We start from the raw sequence: 24,966 nt of genomic DNA, 5'->3' as shown, positions 1-24,966 counted from the left end.
TTTCCCCCATTCAGATATATGTGCCTTTCTGGATAATTCAGAAATAGTGGTTCCTCATCGCAAAATGTGGTCTGTTTGTCACTCTGTGTCTGAGAGGGAATAATGTAACCTCATTTCGTTCTCAAAAACACGAATATCCCGTCACCACCGCGGGTCGTTGATCTCTGATCATTGTACAACGACGTCAAAGCAAAATGCCAGAGTCCAAAAGTGTGCCTTTTACATAAAAATGCGAGATTTTTTTGGTCTCTCGCGTGTAGGTGTGAAGCACTTCGCTGGAAAATGAGGTCTCGATCACTAAGCAGCGCGAGAACTTCTCAGAATCTGAGGTTTTACAGAGGCTTCCCCGCTTGGTAGAGTGATTAAAAAAACGTTTTTCCTTTTGTGTTTTTGCAAATCTGACTCTATGATCGCACGCTGAAAGTGGGGGCTGGAAAATGGGAGTGCGTGATTGGTTCCATGGACTTGCGGCAGAGTCGTGTAATTTTCCGCGGCCATGACGATTGGGAACGCAAATGTTTTCCGTTTGAGACAAAGTTCATGGGCCAAAGGTCAAGGACCTAACGACATAGTTATCAAAGTCTGTTTCTGTCGAAACAGTAATACTTATTATTTAAAGAAAAAGTACAAACATAAACTTTAGAATTTCTGTGAAACTCATTCGAAGTAAAAAGAACTACACATGAGGGACCCTGAGTATACAATAAAACTTCTGTAACACAGTTCAAATTCATTTCTTAGTTTAAATTCGATATTCGTATTAATTTGTTGACGCATTAGATGATCAGAAAAATATCGTGTCTGTAAAAGCAAATACTGCAATTTTGAACAAGCCTTGATTGTCAGAAATTTTTAGTAAAAATATTTCATGATATTTTCCATTCCCGCCCCCTGATTTTTCGAGAAATTAAAGATTTTTCTAAGCACTAAAGATAAACTATCTCAGTCCCACAAAAAATTCTATGACCAACCAATTTTTCCCAATTCTACGACGTTTTTCAAGATTACTCTTGAGGGTAAACAAAATTTCCTCATTCCCAGTTTTCGAGGTTGCTAGACGCCCTGGTATTTTTTGACGAGAACATAACATCAAATAATTGACAAACATACGACTTGCGTTTGAAGTTTTTAGAAATGTCTCGAGGTTATTAACCCCCACCAACGGACTATCTTTCCTGCGGGCTGATTATTGAAACTGATACACAAAGCGATAGACAAAGAAGACGTAGGGAGTATAGAGCGATCCTACTGGTTGACATGGTTGGTTCCCATAGACTAAGGAAGAAAATGATGGACCAATTGTCGGGTTTTTGGTGGGTTGCCGTTAGTTAGTTCATTACCTACCTCCTATGTCCATTGCCACCACTCGCTTCCATCAAGAGGATCCCTCAGAATCCCGTTTGTCGTCTTTGTCTATAGCTTTATCTATAAGTTTCAATAATCGGCCCGCTGGAGGTGAGGACGAAAAGATAGCTCCGTCACCGGGCGTGATGACCGCATGACTTTGGTTGTAGCGCCTGGATGCGACTATTAGTGTTCGGAAGGTGTCTATGTAGCATCTAAAAAATTGAAGGCGTTTCAGTACGTTTTGCCCACACTGTATAGCATCCCTAAAAATTTTTAAAAGAATCTGCACAAATGTTCTCTTGTGAAAAAATGAATTTGCCTCGTTTAATTTGGTAATAGCTGATGTGGCTTGGTTCCTTTCTGTTAAACGCAGTTCAAATGATGGCATCTTTCAAAAGCTCAAAGTTCCCTCGCAAATGAAATCAAGTGGCGACGACAAATGAGAGCGGTAGTCGAAAAACTTACTAAGTCCTGGTATCTGTTGTCATTAACGTTCAGCTTGCTTTTTGAACATCTTCAGAGGATAAATTGACTTCATTGAAGCAGAAATATGCTCAAATTACCGCCGAGAAGATTTGATTAGGAATCAATAAAGAAAAAAGTGTTTGTTTAAAGAAGAAAAGATGCTCATATAAAAAGAAAAGTCACTTACATCAAGCAAAAACCCGCTTTCATTCAGCTATTTGATTCTTGATTCAAAAAACAATCTTCTTGACAGCATACTCAACAATATTTCCGCCTAAATCGAGTCATTATTTTCTCTGATGAAATTAAAAAAATTATGCTAAATGTTATTAAATACGGATGCTAGGACTTGGTGAGTTTTTGGAGTATCACTCTCTTTTTGTGCCGTAGTATCTTGATTTAGTTTGCGAGGAAAGCTCCGTACTCTTAAATGGTGAGTGTCATTCTTAATAAGTTGGAGCGCCTTCAATTTCGTATGATACTGTGCAACACCTCTGTTGCGAAATAGTTGCTTGAAGCGCCGTGGCACGCCGCAGCGGCGCGGCGAGGCGGGCGAGAGCGACCAGCGCGACACGCGCATTGGCGCCTACAAACCTAACAGGGATACTTCACGCGTTGCGCAATGCGTGAAGTATCCATGTTAGGTTTTTAGGCGTCAATGCGCGTGTCGCGCTGGCAGCACACCACTCCGCTCCTTTTTTCGCTCTAACATTTAAACTCGCGGAGTCCGCGTTTTTTCACTCATGATTTTGAAATGTTTGCAAGCTCTAAATTAATTATTCTTATTTAAATTGATGAGGAAAAAAGTGCGCGTTTCGCGCTGCTAACACGCCGCTCCGCCCTGTATTAGGTTTTAATATTTACACACGCGGAGTTAGCGTTTTTCAACTCATGATCTTGAAAGGTTTACACGCTCTGCGTGGTTCATTTTCATTCAAATTGATGGGGGAGGGGGATATGTATTAAAAGAAAATGTAATGCGTATTTTGTGAATAAGCAAGTGGGTGTGAATTTTGTGAATGGTCCGCGGCCCATGTGGCCACCCCTTTAATCCGGCCCTGATACCAATGTTATTGTTTGGATCTATTTCGATATAATGGAGAATCCCCATGATGACGTCGCCACTAATAGCGTCAATAGGTACTCTAGTACCGACCCCATCAGACGGACCCAATGGGAAGCGATCTCGCTCGGGTCACAACTCCTCATAACGACGCAATTGTAGTGTTCCTACCTATACGTATAGTACGGCGCCATGCCACGTTCCTTCTTCCAATCTATCTCTATGCATTAGCCTAGCGCCTGGCTCACCTTTTCATCTTTTCCTTTTAGCACCTTCCCACCTTTTCACCCCCGCGCCAGACGGCACCCTTGTCCGCGACTCCGTGACCTTGGCATTCTTTCCCTTCCTTTTTCTTCGCCGCCTTTCTCTTCATGCTGATCATCCCCTTGGCAGAGCAGCCAGGACAATCTGATTTCGGCTATCGCTCGGGCCACCACTCCAAGTTCGCGACGCCCTCACACAGCGGTTAGATTTAGTGTCACCTCACTGTACGTTTATTGACTTATGTACATTAATTGGACTACATTTTGCAATTTGGAAATATAAATTCTAGCCCGGTTTAAAAACAACGTATGTGCCATTAATTTCCCTATGCTCATAAGTGTTTTTCCGGAAGAGCCAGAATGTATAGTACCAAATTGCAAAATGCAGTCCCATTGTTTGTTCGCACGATATCTGTGGTTTTTCGTTCATTTTGTCACATCCATATTCGATACCACCACGGTACACAAACACTGGCACAGCCTCAGTACACAACAGTGGCGCAGGTCACAGTACTCAACACTGGAAGAGGGACCTCTCGTCCCGTTCGGGAGGCCGCGAACATATGTTCACCGGGAACCGCGATCGGCAATCGATGCCCCTTATCTCAATCTCCGGCCACTCGAGAGGGGCATAAATAAGGCACCACCTGTCGCATCGCGGCTCCGCGTTGTTTTCCTTCGCTCTCGAGTCTATTTTCAGCGGTCTTCATTTTCGATAAAAAATCCCGGGCCCTTATCTCCCCGCCACCGTCACCGCCGACCCGGACCCGCCCGGCAATCACAGTTACCCGCCGTGCCCGCCCCGAGAAGGGCCACCCGCGAGTTTCGCCGCGTCGCCGTTGTTTCGTCCCGGATTTTTCGCGTTTTTGACCTTGAACCTCGTTTCGCAGGATTGCTTTTCGTTCGCGGTGTTCGTGTAATCCATTTATCGGGCTTTGAGGTACCGATCACCATCCTTGTATGTTTTCCTTGAACTTTTGTTCACAGGATTTGGTGTTTCCGCGGTGTTTTCGGTGTCGTTAGTAGTTAACGATACCCGTGTTTCCCTCGAACCTCGTTTTGCAGAATTTGATTCCCTCCGTGGTGTTCGTATTTTGACCTTGAGCCTCGTATCACAGGATTGGTTTCCGTTCGCGGTGTTCGTGCATTCGATTTATCGAGCTTCGAGGTATCGATCACTATCACTTCACGTTTTCCTTGAGCCTCCGTCCGCAGGATTTGGTGTTTCCGCGGTGTTCGCGGTGTCGTTCCTTGTTGACCATACTGGTGTTTCCCTCGAACCTAGTCTCGAAGGATTTGGTTTCCGTTCGTGGTGTTCGTGTAATCGATATATCGAGCATTGAGGTACTCGAGATATCGAGCGTTTTGTGTTTTCGCGGTGTTCGCGGTGTCGTCGGTTAGTTATCATTACCGTAACCGTGATTCCCTCGAACCTAGTTTTACTCCCAAAGGTGTTTTTGCGGTGTTGTATAACCGATACATTTGCGCTCTGAGGTGTCAATCATCACTTTCGTCTTCGTGTGAAGCCTCGCTCTACAGGCTTAGGTGTTTCCACGAAATCCGTGTTACCTGAAACGCTGTGGATGATACCTTTGCTTTTTTGGAGCTGCAATCACCAGTGCTGCTTCCGTGTTTTTCTTTCAACCTTGCCTCGCCTACCAGAATTCCGTGTTTCCGCGGAGTCTGTGTTTTCGGTACCGGTGCACTTTGAGGCACCCAGGTATACGCGTTTTTCCTTGAATCCGGATTTGCGAGTTATGGTGCTTCCGCGATAACTACGCTGATGAATCGCTGTTACGGTTTGAGGTGTTGATGACCATTGCTGTGCTCCTAATTTCCCTTGATTCCCAGCTCCCACGATTTGCTTTCCGTGATATCGGCGTTATCGGTGCTTGTGCACTCAAATGTGTCAACCATCTGGGGTCCATCTTTATTTCTTTTTAACCTTGGGTTCCAGCTCCCAGGTTCTGGAGTTACCATTTTCGGTGCGCGTGTCCGTGTTTTCACGTGCGGTTTTGATCGACCGATCACCGGTTTCGTGTCTCGGTCACGTGTGTGCGTTAGATATCATGTTGTGGTGGTATCCATCTCGGTTTGTGTGAAACCCCCGGCGTTTCACCGGTGCGTCTCTGTTCGTGGTTTTTTTCAGTGAATCAATCAACTCAGGATGTAATTCCCGCGTTTTTATCGAGTGCGCTTTAACTCTGCGTTCATTTACTCCCGTTTTTTCTAAAGGGGAATAATGCGTTTGTTCAGGGACTAATTGTTGCGCAACTAATTCGTAGGTACCCAGCTACGTTTATCCGTTCAAATATCAAAGTGCCTTGTCTTGTCTGAAGCCATGTTTGATGTGAAACACAATGGAATTTCATTTTGCAATTAGGAGCGCTGACTCATTCATAAAAGTGCCTATTTACGATGTGTCTAAAGTGAGACGGAAACAGTAGTTTATTATTACAAAATAAAGTTAAACTGATCCCTGATTATATGGAACCATGCGTGCATGGAAATCTTTCGTGAACTGATTCAGGATTAATTGAGATCATATTGTTAGGTATGTCCGCAAAAATTGTATCATAAAGATGAAACACTTTCTGGGTAGCTCTATAAGCCGAGCATGCGAAGTGGGTTGATAGGTCCTAAGCTCCGAGCATATCTAAAAGACTTATGTAAATTAGGAGTCGCGTAGAAACTATAACACTTTATATGATTTACTCGATTTGTGGTAAAGTAGTTCTACAGGGTGTTCGTAAAGTCCCCTCCCCCCCCTCTAACTTTTGACCTAATTGAGGTAGAGATTTGAAACTTGGAGGGTGTTCCTAGATCAAAGGGAGCTACTTTTTGACCCCCCCCCAAATTTTGGGGGGGCCCCATTTTGGGGGGGTTACGGACCCTAACTTTTAATTTTCAAATGAAAAGACCCCCTTTGTGATACCTCGTTCGAAAGAGCATAGAAAAAGAAAATTTTTCGCGCAAACCGGAAGTCATTATCTCAAACCGTTTCAAAATGGGGGCCGGTCAAAGTTCCAAATGGCCGAAAATTGGCACCTCTGCTATTTGCACATGGATTTGCTTGAAACTCGGTATCTGGGGTATTTTGGCACGAGAAAAACGAATTTAACGTTAGATTTTCAAAAAAACCCTAATTTTTCAAAATGGCGACCCGTTTAGGCTCAAAAAGGCCGAAAATTTGACAAACTCGATTTTTTTGCCAATGGATTCACCTGAAATTCGGTACCTGGGGGTATTCTGACCCGAGAATAACGAATTCAACGTTAGATTTTTAAACAAACCCTAATTTTTCAAAATGGCCGCCGATTAAAGTTCAAAATGGTCAACAATTGGCAACCTCGACTTTTTGCCGATATATTCGCCTGAAACTCGGTGAAATAACGTCGAATTCGTTTGTTTCCACCCAGATACCCTCAAACACCGAGTTTGAGGCGAATCTATCGGCAAAAAGTCGAGGTTGCCAATTGTTGACCATTTTGAACTTTAATCGGCGGCCATTTTGAAAAATTAGGGTTTGTTTAAAAATCTAACGTTGAATTCGTTATTCTCGGGTCAAAATACCCCCAGGTACCGAATTTCAGGTGAATCCATTGGCAAAAAAATCGAGTTTGTCAAATTTTCGGCCTTTTTGAGCCTAAACGGGTCGCCATTTTGAAAAATTAGGGTTTTTTTGAAAATCTAACGTTAAATTCGTTTTTCTCGTGCCAAAATACCCCCAGATACCGAGTTTCAAGCAAATCCATGTGCAAATAGCAGAGGTGCCAATTTTCGGCCATTTGGAACTTTGACCGGCCGCCATTTTGAAACGGTTTGAGATAATGACTTCCGGTTTGCGCGAAAAATTTTCTTTTTTTATGCTCTTTCGAACGAGGTATCACAAAGGGGGTCTTCTTATTTGAAAATTAAAAGTTAGGGTCCGTAACCCCCCCAAAATGGGGCCCCCAAAATTTTGGGGGGGGTAAAAAAGTAGCTCCCTTTGATCTAGGAACACCCTCCAAGTTTCAAATCTCTACCTCAATTAGGTCAAAAGTTAGAGGGGGGGGAGGGGACTTTACGAACACCCTGTAGATCTTCTTCTAGTGAGATTCGATTATCTTTCAACAGCTAAAAATTCAACAGAGAAATTTTAAAACCCGAACTATACCTAGCTGTCTCCAATTAGACATTTATTCTTCAATTATCTTAATTAAATGTCTCAAATACTGTTATAAAACATATCGATGGTGAAACTATAGAAATCCGTATCTCGGTCTGCGGCGATGCTGACTTCCTGGCATACTTTATTTTCTACATGGAAAACTACTGAACGTCATTTATTGAAAATTCCAATGCTTTACCCTTGAATTATGAAGAATATTCTGAGAAACATACAAGCTATGATGTTGGTTCGGTTGCCTTTTTAAAAAATGAAATAGTAGCTGGGATTCCAAAACACAAGCATTTTTGCAGTTTCACCATCGATGCGCATGCTTATTATGTCATAAGTATGATAAAATAAATTATGACTTCATAATGCATGCAGAAGTTTTCGGGTGAGAAGTATGTTGTTAATTTCTAGAAGGGCTAATTTGTTTTATAGGCTATATAATTTATACTTTTCTGACTAATTAGTTAGGTTAGGTTAGGTTAGGTTGCGTTAAAATTAAAATAAATTCCGTCACACCAATGATGTCATCGTTGTAAATGACTCCAAATATTTTAAATAATAGAGACAATTTTGGGAAGCCTTCCAGGAAATATAATTAGGATGATGAGTTTACAAACGTGCAACTAATAAAGAGATTCTTAGGAGAAGTCTGTGCTGGAAATGGCATCGCCAGATTTAAATGCAAATGTACTTCAGAGCCAGTTCCAGATAATTAGGGCGTGTATGTAAGCCCCGGTAGCAAAAATATGATAAAAAGTGTGACAAATCAAATAAGCCAAGAGTGTTTGCAGATTAATCAAATATTGCAAGGCTGCAGCGAAGGGAACAGTCGTTGAGCGATCAAGGCACCCCGCCAAACCTAGAACTACTTTGCACTCGTCTTTTCATCTCTTGAGTGTAGCAATTCTGAGAAAAATCCAATAACTGCATGCGTTTTTCTGATTGCCTATTATGACTGGCATTTTTATTTTATTTCGTAGAGTCGCGTGATTGTTCAAAAAGTCTTCTTAATTTTTAGTAATGGTGGGCCAAAGAAAGAAATAAAAGAACTGATCAAATTAATCGTACTTTTTTATAAAGCACCTATGTAGGGAGAGTGCGGACTTGTCGGTAATTTTAAGGTCAGGACATGGAGCTCTCAGGGCCAACAAGGGCAGCCAACCTATGAATTCAAATTATCCACAGAGTGATTCATTATACTGATTGTCATAACCCGTCATTTGTGAAGCATTTATTTGACCTAATTTTTGCATAAGCTGACTTATTTTTACGGCAGGACACTTATTCATGAAAACTCGTAGCCATCTTGGTTAAAAGTTGAAATCTGAAGATTAGCAAAGACATTTTTTTTAGAAGGAGAGCTCCATATTTCGGCATGTCCGTACTCTCCCTATATAGATGCTCTACTTCTTGATTAACGCTGATATCACTCAGAATTATGGTTAAATCTTTTTTTCTGCTCTATTTTGATTTATTTCAATTGACAACGCAATAAAAACAACCACTCTTGCAGAATTTAACACGACCTTCCGTCGCCTTGTTGAGAATGTCTTTAACAGAATAAAAGGTGAAATTATTGCGAAACTATTTTACCCGAAAGAAAATGAAATAATTTCGGGACTTTGTAAGTACCATATCCGAGGTACCTGCTTACCTGACATTTCGCTTTAAAACATGATCTTTATCCAAGTTCGAGTGAATCAACACGAATAAAGTTGAGATGATCAGCGTTCCATAATCTTCACTGGAATTAATTCGAAACCTCTCATTGCGCAGGCCACATTGGGAACGAATTAAATGCCCCCCTCCCTTTCATAAGTTGAGACTGTTGACAATCCACTCAAAGAAATGGATTTTAATCGCTTCCTTCAACCGCCTGGATATATTTTGTATTAGGTTGACTCACGTGCTGTGCACCTAGGAGTCACTGCGTGTTCGAATCTGAATTGGCTGTAGAGCCGCGAATGACCTATATAAATAATTAGCGAATAGCTCGGTTCCACTCAAAAGCGCAGTTACAACGACTTTTACCATAATAAAGAGTATCTTTATGAAGAGAGCACGGAGATCAATTTGTGATTGGAGTGGTCATCCTAGGCTGTAGCATGTTGTTTGACTTTCAAAACTGGTGGAGCTTGTGAGGAGATGTAGATTAAAATTTAGCATTTTTTAAATACCGTGAAATCTACTCCTTTATAAAACGAGCTTCATGGCTTGGATACCAACAAACCAAGTTTGAGCGTAACACTGAAAAAAAAAAACACCATACTTTTTTTTTGGGGGGGGGGGGGGGTCGGCAAAGATAGCAACAAGAGCCGCGTGTGATACGTATCAAAAGTTAGCAACGACCTCCGTCTTATCCTAAGCCGTTGCCATTTTATATGCCGGGCCCAATATCCATATGCACCGCGTTTAGAAAAGCTACACTATTGTGTTAGGTATCTTGTCCAAAATCAGAGAGGGAATCGTAATTCTAATCCGCCGAAACATAACTAATCAGGAAATGAATGTTTAAGGTATGACTGTATGTTGCAATCAGAAATTACAATTTCTGGTTCATTTTAGGAACAGTATATGTGCCACTAGGTTCCCCATGCAGGTAGGTGTTTTTATCTATGAGTCAGAAATTATAGTTGATTATTGCAAACTGCAGTCCAAATGGTATCATATATCTGCTTCAGTTCACGAAAGATTCTTTTTTTCAACTGGGCACGTTTATCGTCTCTCAGTATCGTGTTTTGATGGTTTATATTAAGGTTGTATTTTGATTGGTCCAAACTCCGATATATGAAGCACAGAACGAATCAATTTTGAAAATGTGATGGAAATAGATATTGTTATCCACCGAGTCAGAAAATTCTGGGTTCTACAATACTTAGTCTACAGTTGTAGTGCAAATAATAAAATGAAGTTTTAAACAGTTTTGTATCAAGAATTGAGAAAAGGGACCTGAAAGCGCCATTTTGCGGATGAGCGCTTTAACTAATGACATTTCTCCGTTTTTTGACTCTTCCGTTACTGGAAGACTTAAAGATTCCGTACTTGGAAAAATGTTACTGTTATTAGTTCAACTAATCTACAATGATCAAACATCAACACACGATCCTCGGACGCATCAGCGGATCCAGCAAATTGGCAACATTGACATTTCTCCATTTAAACGTACGGAACTGTATCGATTCTTGGAGGGGCTGTGTGCTCCGACAAGAATCGATTATTTAGCATAGGTTTAAATGGAGAAGATCTGGTGTTGCCAAATTACCAGATCCGCCTCTGCTGGGACGCTTGTTATTGACCTAGCATCACATGTTTTCAGAGATCGTCACTAAAAGTCTAAGACTATGTTGCCGTCTTGAGGAACCATCCATATCAAAATTTCGCAAGAGGACAGTTTTTGAATAATCGGAACACATTTTTCCGGGGTAACATAGGACACTTATATTTATGAAGATGTCGCCACTATTATCGAAGTCTGCAGTTATGTCTCACCGCCATCGCATACGCTTCAAGGTCGATACCCTCTAACTCCCCACCGATTTTTCCGACGATAAATGAATTCCCGGTGGCTGATCCTCCACTCTCTAATCCTGTTCCTACTACTTCCGGGGACTCACCTTCGAGTCCCCGCACCAAAAAGTACCAGAAATGAAATCGAGACACCCACAATCAAAGGAGAGGTATATCAACCTGATAGGCCTCTCAGGATGCACGAGTCAGTCGGGGTTACACAACCCAATCCAAAGCTGGAAGTTCTTAGATCTGTTGGTCGTGAATCGGCAAAATCTCGTTCCACAGAAAAGAAAACGGAGATTAAAACGGGTGTGGGGCACAACTTGTACTCAAGGGAAATGCCAACTAGGCGTGGGCAACCAATGCCATCAGTATCGCAAACTGATGGTAAGCGTGATCAAGAGGAGTCTTTGGCGTCAGGCTCAGAAACAACTAACAGAGCATCGCCATTGGTCAATAGCCGAACAAACACTCCGACACCAGTGTTAGAAACATCTGACAAAGCCTTTTCTTCGGAAGGTAGCCAACAAAACGTTGCTGTATCAGCATCTGCAACAGCTGACAACACAATTCCTACGGAGCGAAACCAGGAAAACGGCCAGAGGTCAGTTTTAGAAACCTCTGACGACACATCGTCTCCGAAGCGTAGCCAACCAAATGTTCCCATACCAGTATCCGTAACAGCTGACAACACAATTTCTGCGGAGCGTAACCAAGGAAACGTTCCGAGGCCTGTTTTGGAAAAATCTGATGATGCACTGTCACCGAAGCGTAGCCAACCACATGTTCCTATACCAGTATCTGTAACAACTGACAACAGAATTTCTGCGGAGCGTAACCAAGGAAACTCTCTTGCACCAGTTTTAGAAACATCCGACGGTGCATTATCTCCGGAGCGTAGCCAACAAACCGTCGCCATACCAGTATCTGCAACGGCTGACAACACAATTTCTGCGGAGGGTAGCCAACAAAACGTCGCCATACCAGTATCTGCAACGGCTGACAACACAATTTCTGCGGAGGGTACCCAACAAAACGTCGCCATACCAGTATCTGCAACGGCTGACAACACAATTTCTGCGGAGCGTAGTCAACAAAACGTCATCATACCAGTATCTGCAACGGCTGACAACACGATTTCTGCGGTGGGTAGCCAACAAAACGTCGCCATACCAGTACCTGCAACGGCTGACAACACAATTTCTGCGGAGGGTACCCAACAAAACGTCGCCATACCAGTATCTGCAACGGCTGACAACACAATTCCATCAGAGCATAACCAAGGAAACGCCCCGACGCCAAATTCCAAAAGTCTTGGCGGCCCGCTGCCCCCGCCGCGTCAAAAACGCTCCTCGAGACCCCGGCAACACGACACCCTCCTCGCGCGAGGGATCTTCCCGCGCGCGACCAATGGCTCCCACATCCTCCGGGAACCCGGGCTGGCCGGCCCGCAGCGGAACTCGCTGCCCGAGATGCAGCGGCACTACGCGACCATGCACAAGCTCAACGCCCGCCGCAACGACGAGGACGAGGAGGAGGCTTACTGCCGCCGGCTCGAGTCGAACCACTGCGACCGTCGCTGCGCCAAGTTCGACTCGTCGGAGGGCGTCCGGGCGGCCGTCATCCTGCCCATGAACGACTCGTTCTTGGTGTCCTTCAACAGGGTGTACCCCGCCCTCATCAAGGCTGAGATGGAGGTCCAGGAGAGGAAGCTCTTGCCTTTCCGCATTCATTTCTACCAGAAGGAAGACCGCTGCGACAATATCTACGCGGCGTACGAGGCCATGCACGCTCGCTACTTCGAGGACGTTCACGTGTTCTTCGGCCCGATTTGCGAGTACAGTGCAGGTTTGTGTTTCAATGATATTCTATGATCCATTGAGCGTATTTCTGCCAGACAAAACTATGTGCATTATGACGTGAGCCCTGTTATGCACGCACTCTTATGGGTCTCAGGGCTCATGTCCTAATGCACATAGTTTTGTTAGGCAGATTTACGTCCAATTGGGCGCATTTCTATCAAACGGAACTATAAAGGAGTGGGAAAGATGGAGTGTGCTCTTGAAAATTGCATAGCATAGGAGACACTATTTCAGTGGGCGTGACTCCTGAGAAAAGGAAAATCGGGATTTTACATTCTGTCAAACGGAACTATGTGCCAGTTGAATGCGACACTCATGAGCCATGGACATGTGACATGAGCGTTGTGGACAGGGCTCATGAGTTAGTACCTGAGCGACAACGGAGACGGTTTCGCAGCCGCTGACGTCACTGGCGCCTTAAAGTTCCCATTCATTCTTACGACCCTCGCCTAACGAGCACACTCTTTCTTTCTCACCTGCTTCTGGTTCTGTTTCGCAAAAATACGCCTCATTAAGTGACAGGGGCGATTCTTAAAAATCGGCATCACTGTTTGTCCTTCATTTAAAGGTATGTTAAACAATCGATTCTTGGTGAGGCAGCTTGCCTCCCCGATCATCGATATTTTCAATGAATTTCAATAGGGGAATAACAGCGTTGCCAACTTGGAAGAGGTATTTATTGTCAAGGGGTCCCAGGTTTAATTCCTCGCTAGGTGACCCTAGAGTCTCTTTATACTGAGATGTAAGACGAAGGAATCCATTCCTGATTGGCATCTCCATTTTAGACCTTACACAGTGTACACAGACCTTACAGTTTCAATTGCGCTGGAAAAAAAGAACACATTGGATCTAGAGTCTAGACTCTTGAAAACATTGATAAGAAAAAATACTCTTGATTCAATCGGAGTTTTGCCTGTATCAAAACGAAATCCGCTTAAATTAAGAGGCCTGGTTCTTGATTCAAGCTAGATTCTGATTGAATCAAAAGAGTACTTTTTCTTGTCGATGTTTTTAAGAGTCTGGACTCTAGATCCAATGTGTGTTTTTTTCCAGTGTGGACGTATTTCTGTCAAACGGAACTAAGCGCCATGGAAAAGCATTGCGAGTGTAGGACGGAACGAGCATCGCGTTCCGCAACACCCGCCAATCCAAGCCCCCCTCCCCCTTCCTCCCCCTATGGTGCTTAGTTCCGTTTGATAGAAATACGTCTAATTGCAAAGAGTATAGACTGGAATGGACCGAAGAGCTAGGGGTACGTCAGGGGACAAATGGAATAGATAAAGATTGGAGTAAATAAATTCGGAGAAGAGTTGATCTAAGAACACGAAAAACGTTCAAACGTTTCAATATACTCCTTACTCCAGTTTGTGATATCCATGGGCCAACATGTCTAAATTTTCCATATATGCTCATTTTTTCGGCACGGGAGTTTTGGTCCACGTGCCAGTTGAGACCCAAAGTTAATTGGCCCACATGAAAATACAAACGACAATTGCTCACGACGTTTTTTGGATAAAAATTAATAGTGTCTTGGAAGAATAAGGGTTTGCTTGTTTTTTGATTTGTCTGTTTGGTCCAACGGAGAATAATATATAGTTGAGAGTTTTGGTAAAAATGGGGGAGCGTAAATTCCATGAGACGAAATTCACTAAAACTCCCTACACCTCTTTGGTGTAACAGGACTTAATTATCTTTCAAGAAATTCCCACCTTGTTATACCTGAAACGGATAAACCTCTATATTTGCCTCAGCATAAACGCTCTTAGATTTTTCCTGTGCACGATAAATATCTTGATTTATATTGCGACGAAAGATCTGTACTTTTAAAGGGTGCCTGCTGTCATTCTTAATACGTTCAATTTCGTATAATACTGTGCAACACCACTGTTGTGAAATAGTTGCTTCAGGCGCCGCCGTACGGCGCGGCGGGCGGGCGGCCAGCACGAAACGCGCATTAGCGCCTACAAACCTAAGTGGATACTTCAAGCATTGTGCAATGCGTGAAGTATCCACTTAGGTTTGTAGGCGTCAGTAAACCTCTCGCGCTGGCAGCACGCCGCGCCGCTCCGCTCTGTTAGGCTTTAATATTTTTTCTCGCTTAGTCAGTGTTTTTTAACTCCTGATTCTGTAATGTTTGCACACTCTGCATTGATTATTCTCATTTAAATTGATGGGGCAAAAATATGTATCAATTTATCAAAGGGGAATAATAATATAATGTGTGTTTTTTTAAATATTGGTGGTTCCGTGTCAAATTTAACTATGTTCAAAAGCACTTTAATTTCTTTTTTTTTTACATTTTGTGCTTTTATTGTGCTGCAGCGAAGTGTACGCGCAACCAAACGCTCAAAATTTGACGTATTTGACTCTAAAAGATCGATGTACAAATGGGTTAAAACTAAAGATTGCGTGCTTCTTGGTTTTTTTCCCTCTTTTATTCATTTTTGCAGTTTTTATCGGCACAACTGCGGCTCATTGAGAATAATGTCGCTTGAAAAAGGTTTTAAAAATATTTGTCACTTTTTAAAATTATAAATGTTTTCAAAATGAAGTAATAATTTCGTAAAGAAAAAATTTAAAAAATAATAAAAAGTACCCATACATATATAAGTTATATTGTACATCGAATATTTTAAGGATAGAAATAAAACCAAATATTCACCAATGACAATTTAAAAAGATGATTCAAAAGGAGAAAGTAATAAAATTTCATTTAGAAAATGAGCAACCATAACAAGACCTCCTTCTCTCTCAATTTCTCATTTTCATATTGCCAATATAATTTTACATACCGACTAAAATATAACGCTTGGACCAAGTCATTGTTGCTTATCTTACGTGTGAACGTAAACTACCAGACAAAAAAGGTGCGCGGACAAAAAATCGTTGACAAAAAGTCCTGAGACCCTCGAGTACCGTTGCCCATTATTGGTTGCACAATGCGGTGGGGATTGATGGAGGTAGGGAATAAGTAATAATGAGGAGGAAGGAATAAGTGGGAAGGTGCAGGATTACCCCCCCCCCCCCCCTGTGTTACTTAAAGTAGTAGCTGAAGAGGGATCTTGTTATCATTGATACATTTCCAAATAAATCTTTACACATGCAGAATGTACTTTCACAACGAATCCTATCGTAGCCCTTATAATGGGCTGAGACTGTATCAGTCGATCTGATCCTAATGGCGTTATGATGGTTTTACATTATAGATGGGTAATAATAGGATTTGTCGAATCACCAGTTTGCCTCGTTCAGTAATAACGGGAGCATCAACTCTCGAAATACATGGCATATAGCGTCATCCATCACGTTGGTAATTATGATGGTTTCTTTCATCTTAAATCCATCCTGTTTTAAGCACGGAAACTAATGCAAATATGCCCATTCAATGAATCAAAGATGGAAGGTACCCTGGTCAGTGTTTACGGGATGTATGATATCATACACTGTTTTTTGAAGAACGATTTATTTCGTTTATGACATTGGACATAGTAACCAGGCAATTGAACGAATCTTACCTTAATTCGTTGGTATACACAAAAGTAAGTTCCTCTATTCAGACGTCCAAAAAGTATTTGAAAAAAGCGAATCAGTAATTAAGTTTTTATTCTAACGAGCTATAGTTTTCTTTTCTTCTACGGGTTGCCAAGATATTTAACTAAATCAGAGCATACCTCGATCCTCTTACCGCGAGGACGATTTTTGTGTTTTGGATTTCTGTCTGGTTCCTGAGCGCACCGTCCAAGTCTTCCACGCGCGACGATAAATATTTCTATTGTTGGTAATATTTTAAGATGCTTTGATTTTAATTTTTTACGTATAGCACAGCTACATCAGATTAACACATCAAGAGAACATCATAAACATCAGTCATGCAATGACTTTATGATTAAAGGACATGCGAACACTGTGGTTCGATCGCAACTAAGATCCAAGTGAATTTTCCAATCATGATGGCTCTCGATCAAAAATCTTCCTAATGACCGCTCTTCATCAGAAAAATCACTGTGCCGAGGGGCATTCACATCAGCGCTAATATCATGTCAAATATGGACCGCGTTAAGCAGAAAGGAACTAAGCCACATCAGCTCCTGCCAAATTTAAATGGGCAATTTCCTTTTTTACATGATTTTTGTGTTAATTTCAATGAATTTTCTGAATAGTGCGAAGCAAATTCCTTAAAATTTTCAAAGGCATCCGCTTAAATGTTCTTTCGAAAAAATTCAATTGCTCAGTTGAATATGGCAATAACTGATGTGGCTTGGTTCTTTTCTGCTAAACGCGGTCCAAATAGGATCCGAAAATTGTTGCTCTTACAATGCTCAGGGTGAATTTTAGGTCCAACCTACTTTTCTAGTCGTAGTTGCATTTTTAGTTTTGTGATAATAAGTAATGCGGATTTGTTTATGCTAATAGAAGCTATGCTGCATGGAAATCCTATGAATATATTTCACCTTCCTTTATAAATGTGTCTATTCATTCCCGCTTACAGCGCTACAGTCTCGTTGAAGATACTGTATTTTCACCGTGGCCGGATTATTCACCACAAAAGCATTGGCGGATCCAGCAAATTGGCAACATTGTTTTTCTCCATTTAAACCTATGGAAATGTATCGAATCAGGGGGGGGGGGGGCAGGTGCTCCGACAAGAATCGATTATTTAACATAGTTTTAAATGGAGGGAATCCGGTGTTGCCAAATTGCTGGATCCGCCCTGCACAAAAGTAACATTGTAACTACGCTTAAAAAAGTAGAGTCCTCAATGAGAATTGATTAAGCAACAACCCCCCCTCCTCCGCCCATGAAAGATTCATTCTCAATTTCCTCGACCCTCCTAATCTAATTCTGCATGCGACATCGTTAGGTCTGTACTATAATACAAAATCCCCCTTACAAAGCAAAGCACTGTAATATTTCACTTGGCAAAGGTAGATTACCCATCTGATGTTAATACTTCGTATTGGAAAAAAAGGAAAGTAGAAACTACGGGAATTTAAAATAACGATTAATTTTGGGCTTATTAAATAAAATTGCTCCTTACAACTAGAGGAGACTCTACTCGGTTTTCTGAACCTTAGCTGCGAACAGGTCTCAAATATTTGTTTTCGTTAACAAACATCGCCTTCAATTCAGAGGCTATACAACTTCCCATGCATACAAGTTCAGTTCCAAAGGCGCCTCCACAAAGTCTTAAAATGTATAGGTAACTTATCGACACGTCCTGGCGTAAAATACAGTGTAACCTTCGTAGGTCAAACTACGGTTCAGACAAAACCCCGCGGGAGAATTATGGAGAAATCCTTCGGTCCCTAAATACCATCTGAAGGCGCGATATAAACTAACTACGATTAAAACGAGTCCATGACTTTTTTGGCAGAGGAAAAGCTACTTAAATCTAATAAATTGATCGGAAAACCTAACAAAAATTCAATTCTATACATGAAATATCAAAAGAAAGGAGGAATTTAAAAAGCCCCATTAATATAACGAAAAAAAATCGTTCGCAAGACAATGTATTCAAAGCTTTGCAATTGAAAATGCCAGCTTTAAGAATTATGAATCATTTCATCCTGAGTGTGCGTGTAGAATACCCATGAAATGAACCTTGCAGGTTTAAGGTCTCGATTTGATCATGGATATTATGACGAGCTATTTATAGACGAGTGTTTCGAGCACAGCAAGCAGAGAATTTCATCATGAGCGATATCATACTATCATTGAAAGTGTCAACAGATTGCACGCTCGAAAATTCAACGTAGAATGTGGCCGCGTCGCTTATTTTTAAAAATTAATGCTCGTATCTCAGCATTTCCTGTTGCTTTTGGTATCTAAATAAAGTTCTCAGTATTTGTGGTAACATTTTCATGGAATTTGCAGTTTTCCCCCTCCAAGAACATAGGTTTGAAGTTATGTAGCTCGTGAAATGTATTTATCCAGTACGATTTGAAATCATTAGATATATTTTCATACGGAAAACTGAACGGACAGCTGCATTATTACTCATTCTCTTTCTTATCCTATGACATTTGTCAAGCAATCGCTCATCTTTTTGAAGACTACGATTGGCACGGTCACAATATTACACAAACGGCATGACTCAATAAAGAACCGATTGTTCTCTCCCTTTTAAAAGCAGCGCATCTGTCATTGATTTTCTAATGAAAAAAAATGATGTGTCGATGAGCCAAAAAAAGTTGGCTCCTTTCATCGCATTGTCAGCAAATAATGGTGTCACGTAATGATCGGATGGTGACGAACATTTTGACATTAACACAATTATATGTAACTCTATACTTTAGGAACATCTTTAGTGCTGCAAAAACTTTCTGTCATTTCTTTAAATTATTAGTCCTGCACACTGTTTGAGGAGTGCGGCTGTGCAATTCAAGCTCCTTGACTCATCATCATCACAATTTGTTGACACAAAAACGAAAAACGCATTAAAATACATGTATTAAAAGATTATAGAAGAGCGTTCAATGCACAATTAAGACAGTGTGAAGTAGATGCACTTTAAAGCACAATTTAAAACGGAAATATACTGTAAAAAGAATCGAATGAATATTTTACTATCGGTATGTTTATGTGACAACCGGGCCCCAGTCTATTTTAATTAATATATCACTATTTGATTTATACGAATAATTCATTAATCTAATTTTTTTAGTAATACATTTGGAGACCTCAAAGTAATTCTTCAGTATTTTAGCGTCATTTTGTGTTTTGTGTCATTCAATTGTGCTAATGCTGCGATTAACCTAAGAGCTTGAAATATATATTAATCCATACTCCATAGGCTATTGCCTCAGAAATAAAAATGCGTTTTACACGGCGGAAGTTCTCCCTTTTCAATTTGAATGCTATTCATGAAATAATAATTGATGCTTTTATGAAGTAATATTCCTCGGCAGTGTTTGATCTGCATAAAAAAGTTGCAGGTGGTTGACCAAAGATAACCGTGTCATTTGTCTTGATTCATTGGGACACAATGATACAGTGCAGTTCTATAATCAGCCCATCGGGCATTGAACAGCGAGCTGTAACTGCTTCGGAGATTCGAAAATGTGAGCCGCACTGTCAGGTCAACTTCTGTTTTTATGGCTCTTAATTACTACTCTCACCGTATTAATGACTTCAATTTAAATTCTAAACTCGGAGTAGCATTTCTGCTATTTAAAAACGTGTTGAGGTTATTTAATCCATCGAGAGTTGCGTTACATTGTCCAGGGACATCCTCAAGGATTGACTAAAGATATCAGCAACAAAATTATGTTTTTTATTTTTTCATCGTTAATATTACTGGCGCGCCGCACAGTGAATCAAGTCAATTCAGAGAGGTCGGACATAAACTTTTGACTAAAACTGCAAATTTTGATGTTTACTTCGTTCTATTTTAAACTTTAAGGGTGCCTCTAGAAGGAAATTCACGAGAAATCCAATAGAACCACTTCTAAAACCTCAAATTTACGTATGAACGGAGTGCAAGCGTTTAAAGTTTTTAAATTTCGTCCACCGGAGACGAAATGGAGATCATTATTTCACATGCATTTTTATCAATTTTGGCAGGGATTTTTGGTGAGGACATTTAATTTCTATATCTACAGCCATCTTTTATACAGCTCAAAAGTGAGAGTGGAAAAAAATAGAAAAAAGGTTTTTGAACCTCTCAATACCTAAAAAAGCAAATGTAAGTTTTTGAAACAGCTCTGATTGTCAATTAAAATAAGAAATGTAAAAAATAAATAGGTGAGCCCCACGTCCAAATCTAGCTCTTACTTTCCTTATTTAAATCACCTATTGATGTAGGTGATTTACTGCTGCAAAATAATTTAGGAAAAATGACTTACCGCCCAGTTATTGCGTCTCTGCTAGCACTAACGATCAGGATTTCACGATTTAAATGTTTAAAAATTGGCCCTTACATGCGATAGTGAAATCATTATCACCGCACACCGCTAATAACGCACCGACGTAATCGTATGTTCGCACAGGTCTATAGGTTAATTTTGATAATTTATTGGTTACTGGCGACTCTGCCTGTACAAGAAAGTCGGTGTTGAGTCCCTTTATACTGAGAGTAAAGACAATGCGAATCCATATCCAAGGAACAAATGAAATGAGAGAAGGGACGGAGATAGGAATTCGGGAATGGGTTGATCAAAGATTACAAAAAAAGTCCGATTTGTGTGATCTTTATTCCCGTTTGTGACATTCATGAGTCGCGTTGTCTCAACTCTTTCTAAAAAGGGACTCTAGGTCGCGATGACTGAGAAAAAATTTCCGTGCATGTTACAAACTGTATACGCAGATTGCGCGCTAGAAAATGGATTTCAGACTGTTTTAACGTGCCCAGCGTGCCTTTCGTGCGATTTCACCCATTAAGTGTATATTTATCTAGTTAAATCTCTTGAGTGCAACAGACCCTTCACTGAGGTCAAAATGGGAGAAAAATCGATTATTGAGGTGAAACTCCTGGAGATACCAAGGTTGTGGAACATCTGCGTAAAGGAACGAGTTCTTTTTAGTTATATGAGGTTTCCCAGTTACCAAGGTTTGACTTTCCGAAAATACAACCGTTCAATCGGGGGGGGGATGTCACATTTCTTACGAATCAATTTATTAATTAGGAATTTTGTTTTGTTTCAGCGTCGGTGGGGAGGTTTCTGAAGTTTTGGAAGCGGCCTCTTCTAACTGCTGGTGCCGCAGCATATGACTTTTCGGCGGACAAAACAGCTTACGACAGCGAGTTCCACCTTCTCCTGAGCGTCGGTCTCATCAGTTTTCGGCCAATCAGTCACTTCCTTCTTAAAATCTTCGAAGACCCAGAGTAAGTTTCAAACATTTCCCTCTCAAAATCTGGTGCCGATTTGGTGGAGTGTAGTTCATCCGAGGTTGCTGATCATCTAGAAATGCCAATTCCTGTAGGATTTGCAATAATGTCTCATTTCTTTTTTTGTGGAGACGCAGCTACATTTCAAACTTGCATAGATCCTATCGCCCCGAATTGTATTTTTAGTAGGTATCTATTGGGTATGTCTATCTGAAAATTGCTGATTTTTCTTCGGATCACACGCAAACATCAGCAACAATTTGAGTGTAAATGTGTAGAAAATTGTACAACCGCATTTGCTTAAAAAAATATAAATTGTTTGAATCGATCTTGCGACTCTTCTGGGAGAGGACGAATTATAGTAGCTAAAGTATCAAGCCCGGGTGATAAAAATGTATTTAAACTTTGAACAATGTTGTCACTTCAAACAATTAAAGTACCATCGGTTAAAATATCATAAATTATTCGAAGACTATCAAAAATTTACGTTTCACAGCTTCTCTCCTAATTGAACATAGAAAAAACAAGTTAGTGCTGAACTCTGGTAATCAAGGATTGCGCAAAAGGTCTAAGGAAATATACGAGGATTGCGCAAAAGAGGTATAAGAATTGCGTGAATAGATAACTTAAAATCTGCTACAAAAACGCTCGAATTTAAAATGAAGTTAATTCAAGATAAAAGTTTGGCAAAACAGGGGAGGGTTGAAAAAAACATTTTTATGTTAACGCTAGTTTAGGTTAGTTTGTTGACAAGTCATCGAGGACTTTCTGATAATAAATGAAGTGAAAAGATTTAATAATGATCGTGGGGATAAAGAACTTTCCTAGCTGTTCTCGGAAAAAATATTTAATCGGGAGAAACGAGGCAACGTTGGAATGCTCGCACGGCGTCGCTCTATTATTCGATGCCGCGAATATTCTAACGTGAGATCGAATAATCGCGTCAAACACAGTGCGGCGCGCGTTAAACGTACATTTGCAAGACTGTAGGAATACTTCACGCATCCCGCCAAACAGTGCGGTCAGCGCACAGCCCAGTTTAGCGCCTACAGACTGCATGAATACTTCTCGCATTGCGCCAAACGCAGCGCAGTCGGTCAGTTCAAGCATGCAACCCATATTAGCGCCTACAAGACTGTATAGAAATGCTGTAGGTCTGCGTGTCATCATTCTTGACTTCCTCTCCAGTTTTTACCATAATTAAAGGGAGCATCCTCATTGTAACAATTCAGAAACTCAGATGATATTTAATTTTTTAATTTTTTTTCCTTTTTTTTTTTTTTTTTTGTTACACTCAAAGAAAATAGAACGATTAAAAATATTGCGTCGAAATTTTTGATACTTTTATTTGAGATCATTTGGGTAAATTCGCGAAAACTTTTCAGAAAAACTGTGTGCAGTTTTTTAACAACATTTTTATGAAAATAAAACATAGAAGTGGTGCATAAAGTTGCAATCAGACTTATAATATACGTTTTCTTTCGGATGCCCCTTCGGGTTTGAATTCACTAATCTCTTAATAAACTTGACCATGGTTGTTCTACGATTTTGTACTTGTAGTTTTATCAGTGATTTGTGGTCCCGTAGCGGCCACAGGTCCCTAGCTCACATTTTAAATGTCTATGAAATGAAAGCTCTCTCGGCCATTCGTGCTGCAAGGGATATCCATGGAAGAGAGAAATGCCCGTAAGTGAGGAGGGAATGAACAGTCTTCTGTGATATAGTTATCTACTATACAAACTACCAAGGTTGCCAGACTAACGCTTCCTTGTTGAATATTGAATATTCGCGCAAACGTTTGTTTCCAGTACCAGAAAAATTCGCGCAATCCTATGCATCTCTAAAAAGGTAAAAAAAAGGGCATTTGCGCGATCCTTTCGCAGCCTTGAGCCCTAACTTATAGATCAAATGGAACCAGTTAATAGGGCAGTAGTTCTGACCCCTAAAACTTTAGGGTCCAGTCTTATCAGCACTACTGCCTTTTTAGCTGGCTCCATTCGGTCTAGACAGTTATGGTTCAGCACTAACTTGTCTTATCGGTGAATGATAAATAATTAATTCAAAACGGAGGATAGTTAAAATATAAACTTTAGGATGTCCAAAAGTCTTGGTTAATATGACTCCTTGGAAACTTGATTGCCTTATCTAGGAATTTAAAATTGATTCTGATAATGCTATCAATAACCTCTCAATTTACTTTTCCTCCTTACTCTTTTACTCGTGCTGACTGCATTGCATCGCATTCAGAACGAGGAAAATGACTGTGCGCAAATTCCGCTACTGTAGAATGTCAAATCTCTCCGATAAAGAAGTACTTAAATTCGAGTGCTCTTTCAGTTCCAGAATTAAACTTTACTCCAACCTCGGACGACGCAATCTCTATCAATTTCAGTCCATTTCCTGTTCCTTCGCACGAGGGAAAAACAACGTGTGAGTCTTCGAACGTTGCCAAATTACCTTCGATGAGCACTGGAGACTTGAACGTATTTTTCATCTAATTTTTCAGAAAATGTGATTTGCAATATCATCCGAAATACCTGAAAATTTCAAGTTAAAATAATTACGTCTCTCCTCAAGAATTAAAATGTATTTAAGAGGAATTTGGCAGCATTCAGATATCATTACGTCGTTTTTCCTAAGTGTGATGATCCTGAGCTGCTTTTTAGTTTTGCTTCCTCTTGTCGGTTAAATAGAGCTCATTCCTTCAATTTAATCACAAGTGGGTTAATTTCGAAAAGCTTGTGGTGATTTTTAAGTTTTTAAACTGTACCACCAGGAGTTAGAATATCATGAATATAAATTTAAAATTAGTGGTTGAGTTCAATTTGACTGATGTATAGGGACGGTATCTGCCCGTACCTTGCAATGCTACATGAGTCTGTATCTTTTATTGTATGTAAAAATTGATCCATGACGTGTAGTAGCCTTGATACTGGTAGTACGTCAAATTCCAAAGAAAGTATTAAAATTCCCATCAAAAATTAGAAAAATCCGATGTCACTCATTGACATAATGGGCGAGTGAGATTATAGTCTTATGACAATTTTCTCTTATGCATTGAGTCAATGAGTGACATCCAATGTCTGGATTTTCAATGTGAATTCTCATAAAATCCTCACAAATTTTAGGTCATACTACTCAAGATTAATGCTATTAAATGTTATGGATCACAAGTTTGTACTAGAATTCGTAGATAACGACAATTATTGCTTCGCAAAGAGTCGAACAGTGCAATAAATCAACGCAATGATTGACAGATCTCTTCCCCAAATCAATTGAATTTTATTTGGGGGATGTATTGATACCATGGGAAAACTTTACAGAATGAGTAATAAGCTCGCGAACATGCCAGGTGAGAGATGATGATAAGCTTCCGCATTTCTACGAAAGAGAGCGCCAGCGTTTAAGCATGCTGGCTGGTGAAGAGGAGAGAAGTTTGGGTATGCATACTCTTCACAATGAAGGCGTTT

The 24,966-nt window shown here is 40.6% G+C and overlaps 1 protein-coding gene across 2 annotated transcripts in view; it reads left to right on the top strand.

The window, feature by feature from the left end:
- The first annotated feature begins 3,937 nt into the window (after positions 1–3,937).
- Positions 3,938–24,966, top strand: part of LOC109044685 (atrial natriuretic peptide receptor 1) — a 589,109-nt gene continuing 568,080 nt past the window's right edge. Inside the window, exons 1-3 of one of the 2 annotated variants that reach the window (XM_072305169.1) lie at positions 3,938–4,078; positions 10,614–12,655; positions 21,313–21,493. In XM_072305169.1, the coding sequence (XP_072161270.1) occupies positions 10,849–12,655; positions 21,313–21,493 (1,988 nt within the window). In that variant the 5' untranslated portion in view covers positions 3,938–4,078; positions 10,614–10,848. Of the gene's footprint in view, positions 4,079–5,281; positions 5,420–10,613; positions 12,656–21,312; positions 21,494–24,966 lie in introns of those variants that run through there. The other variant, XM_072305168.1, reaches the window with a different exon arrangement.

The sequence above is a fragment of the Bemisia tabaci genome, chromosome 10 (genome assembly GCF_918797505.1).
Source record: "Bemisia tabaci chromosome 10, PGI_BMITA_v3".
Taxonomy (NCBI): Eukaryota; Metazoa; Arthropoda; class Insecta; order Hemiptera; family Aleyrodidae; genus Bemisia; species Bemisia tabaci.
Note: the sequence above shows the minus strand (reverse complement) of the source record. Positions and strands in the feature narration are given on the sequence as shown.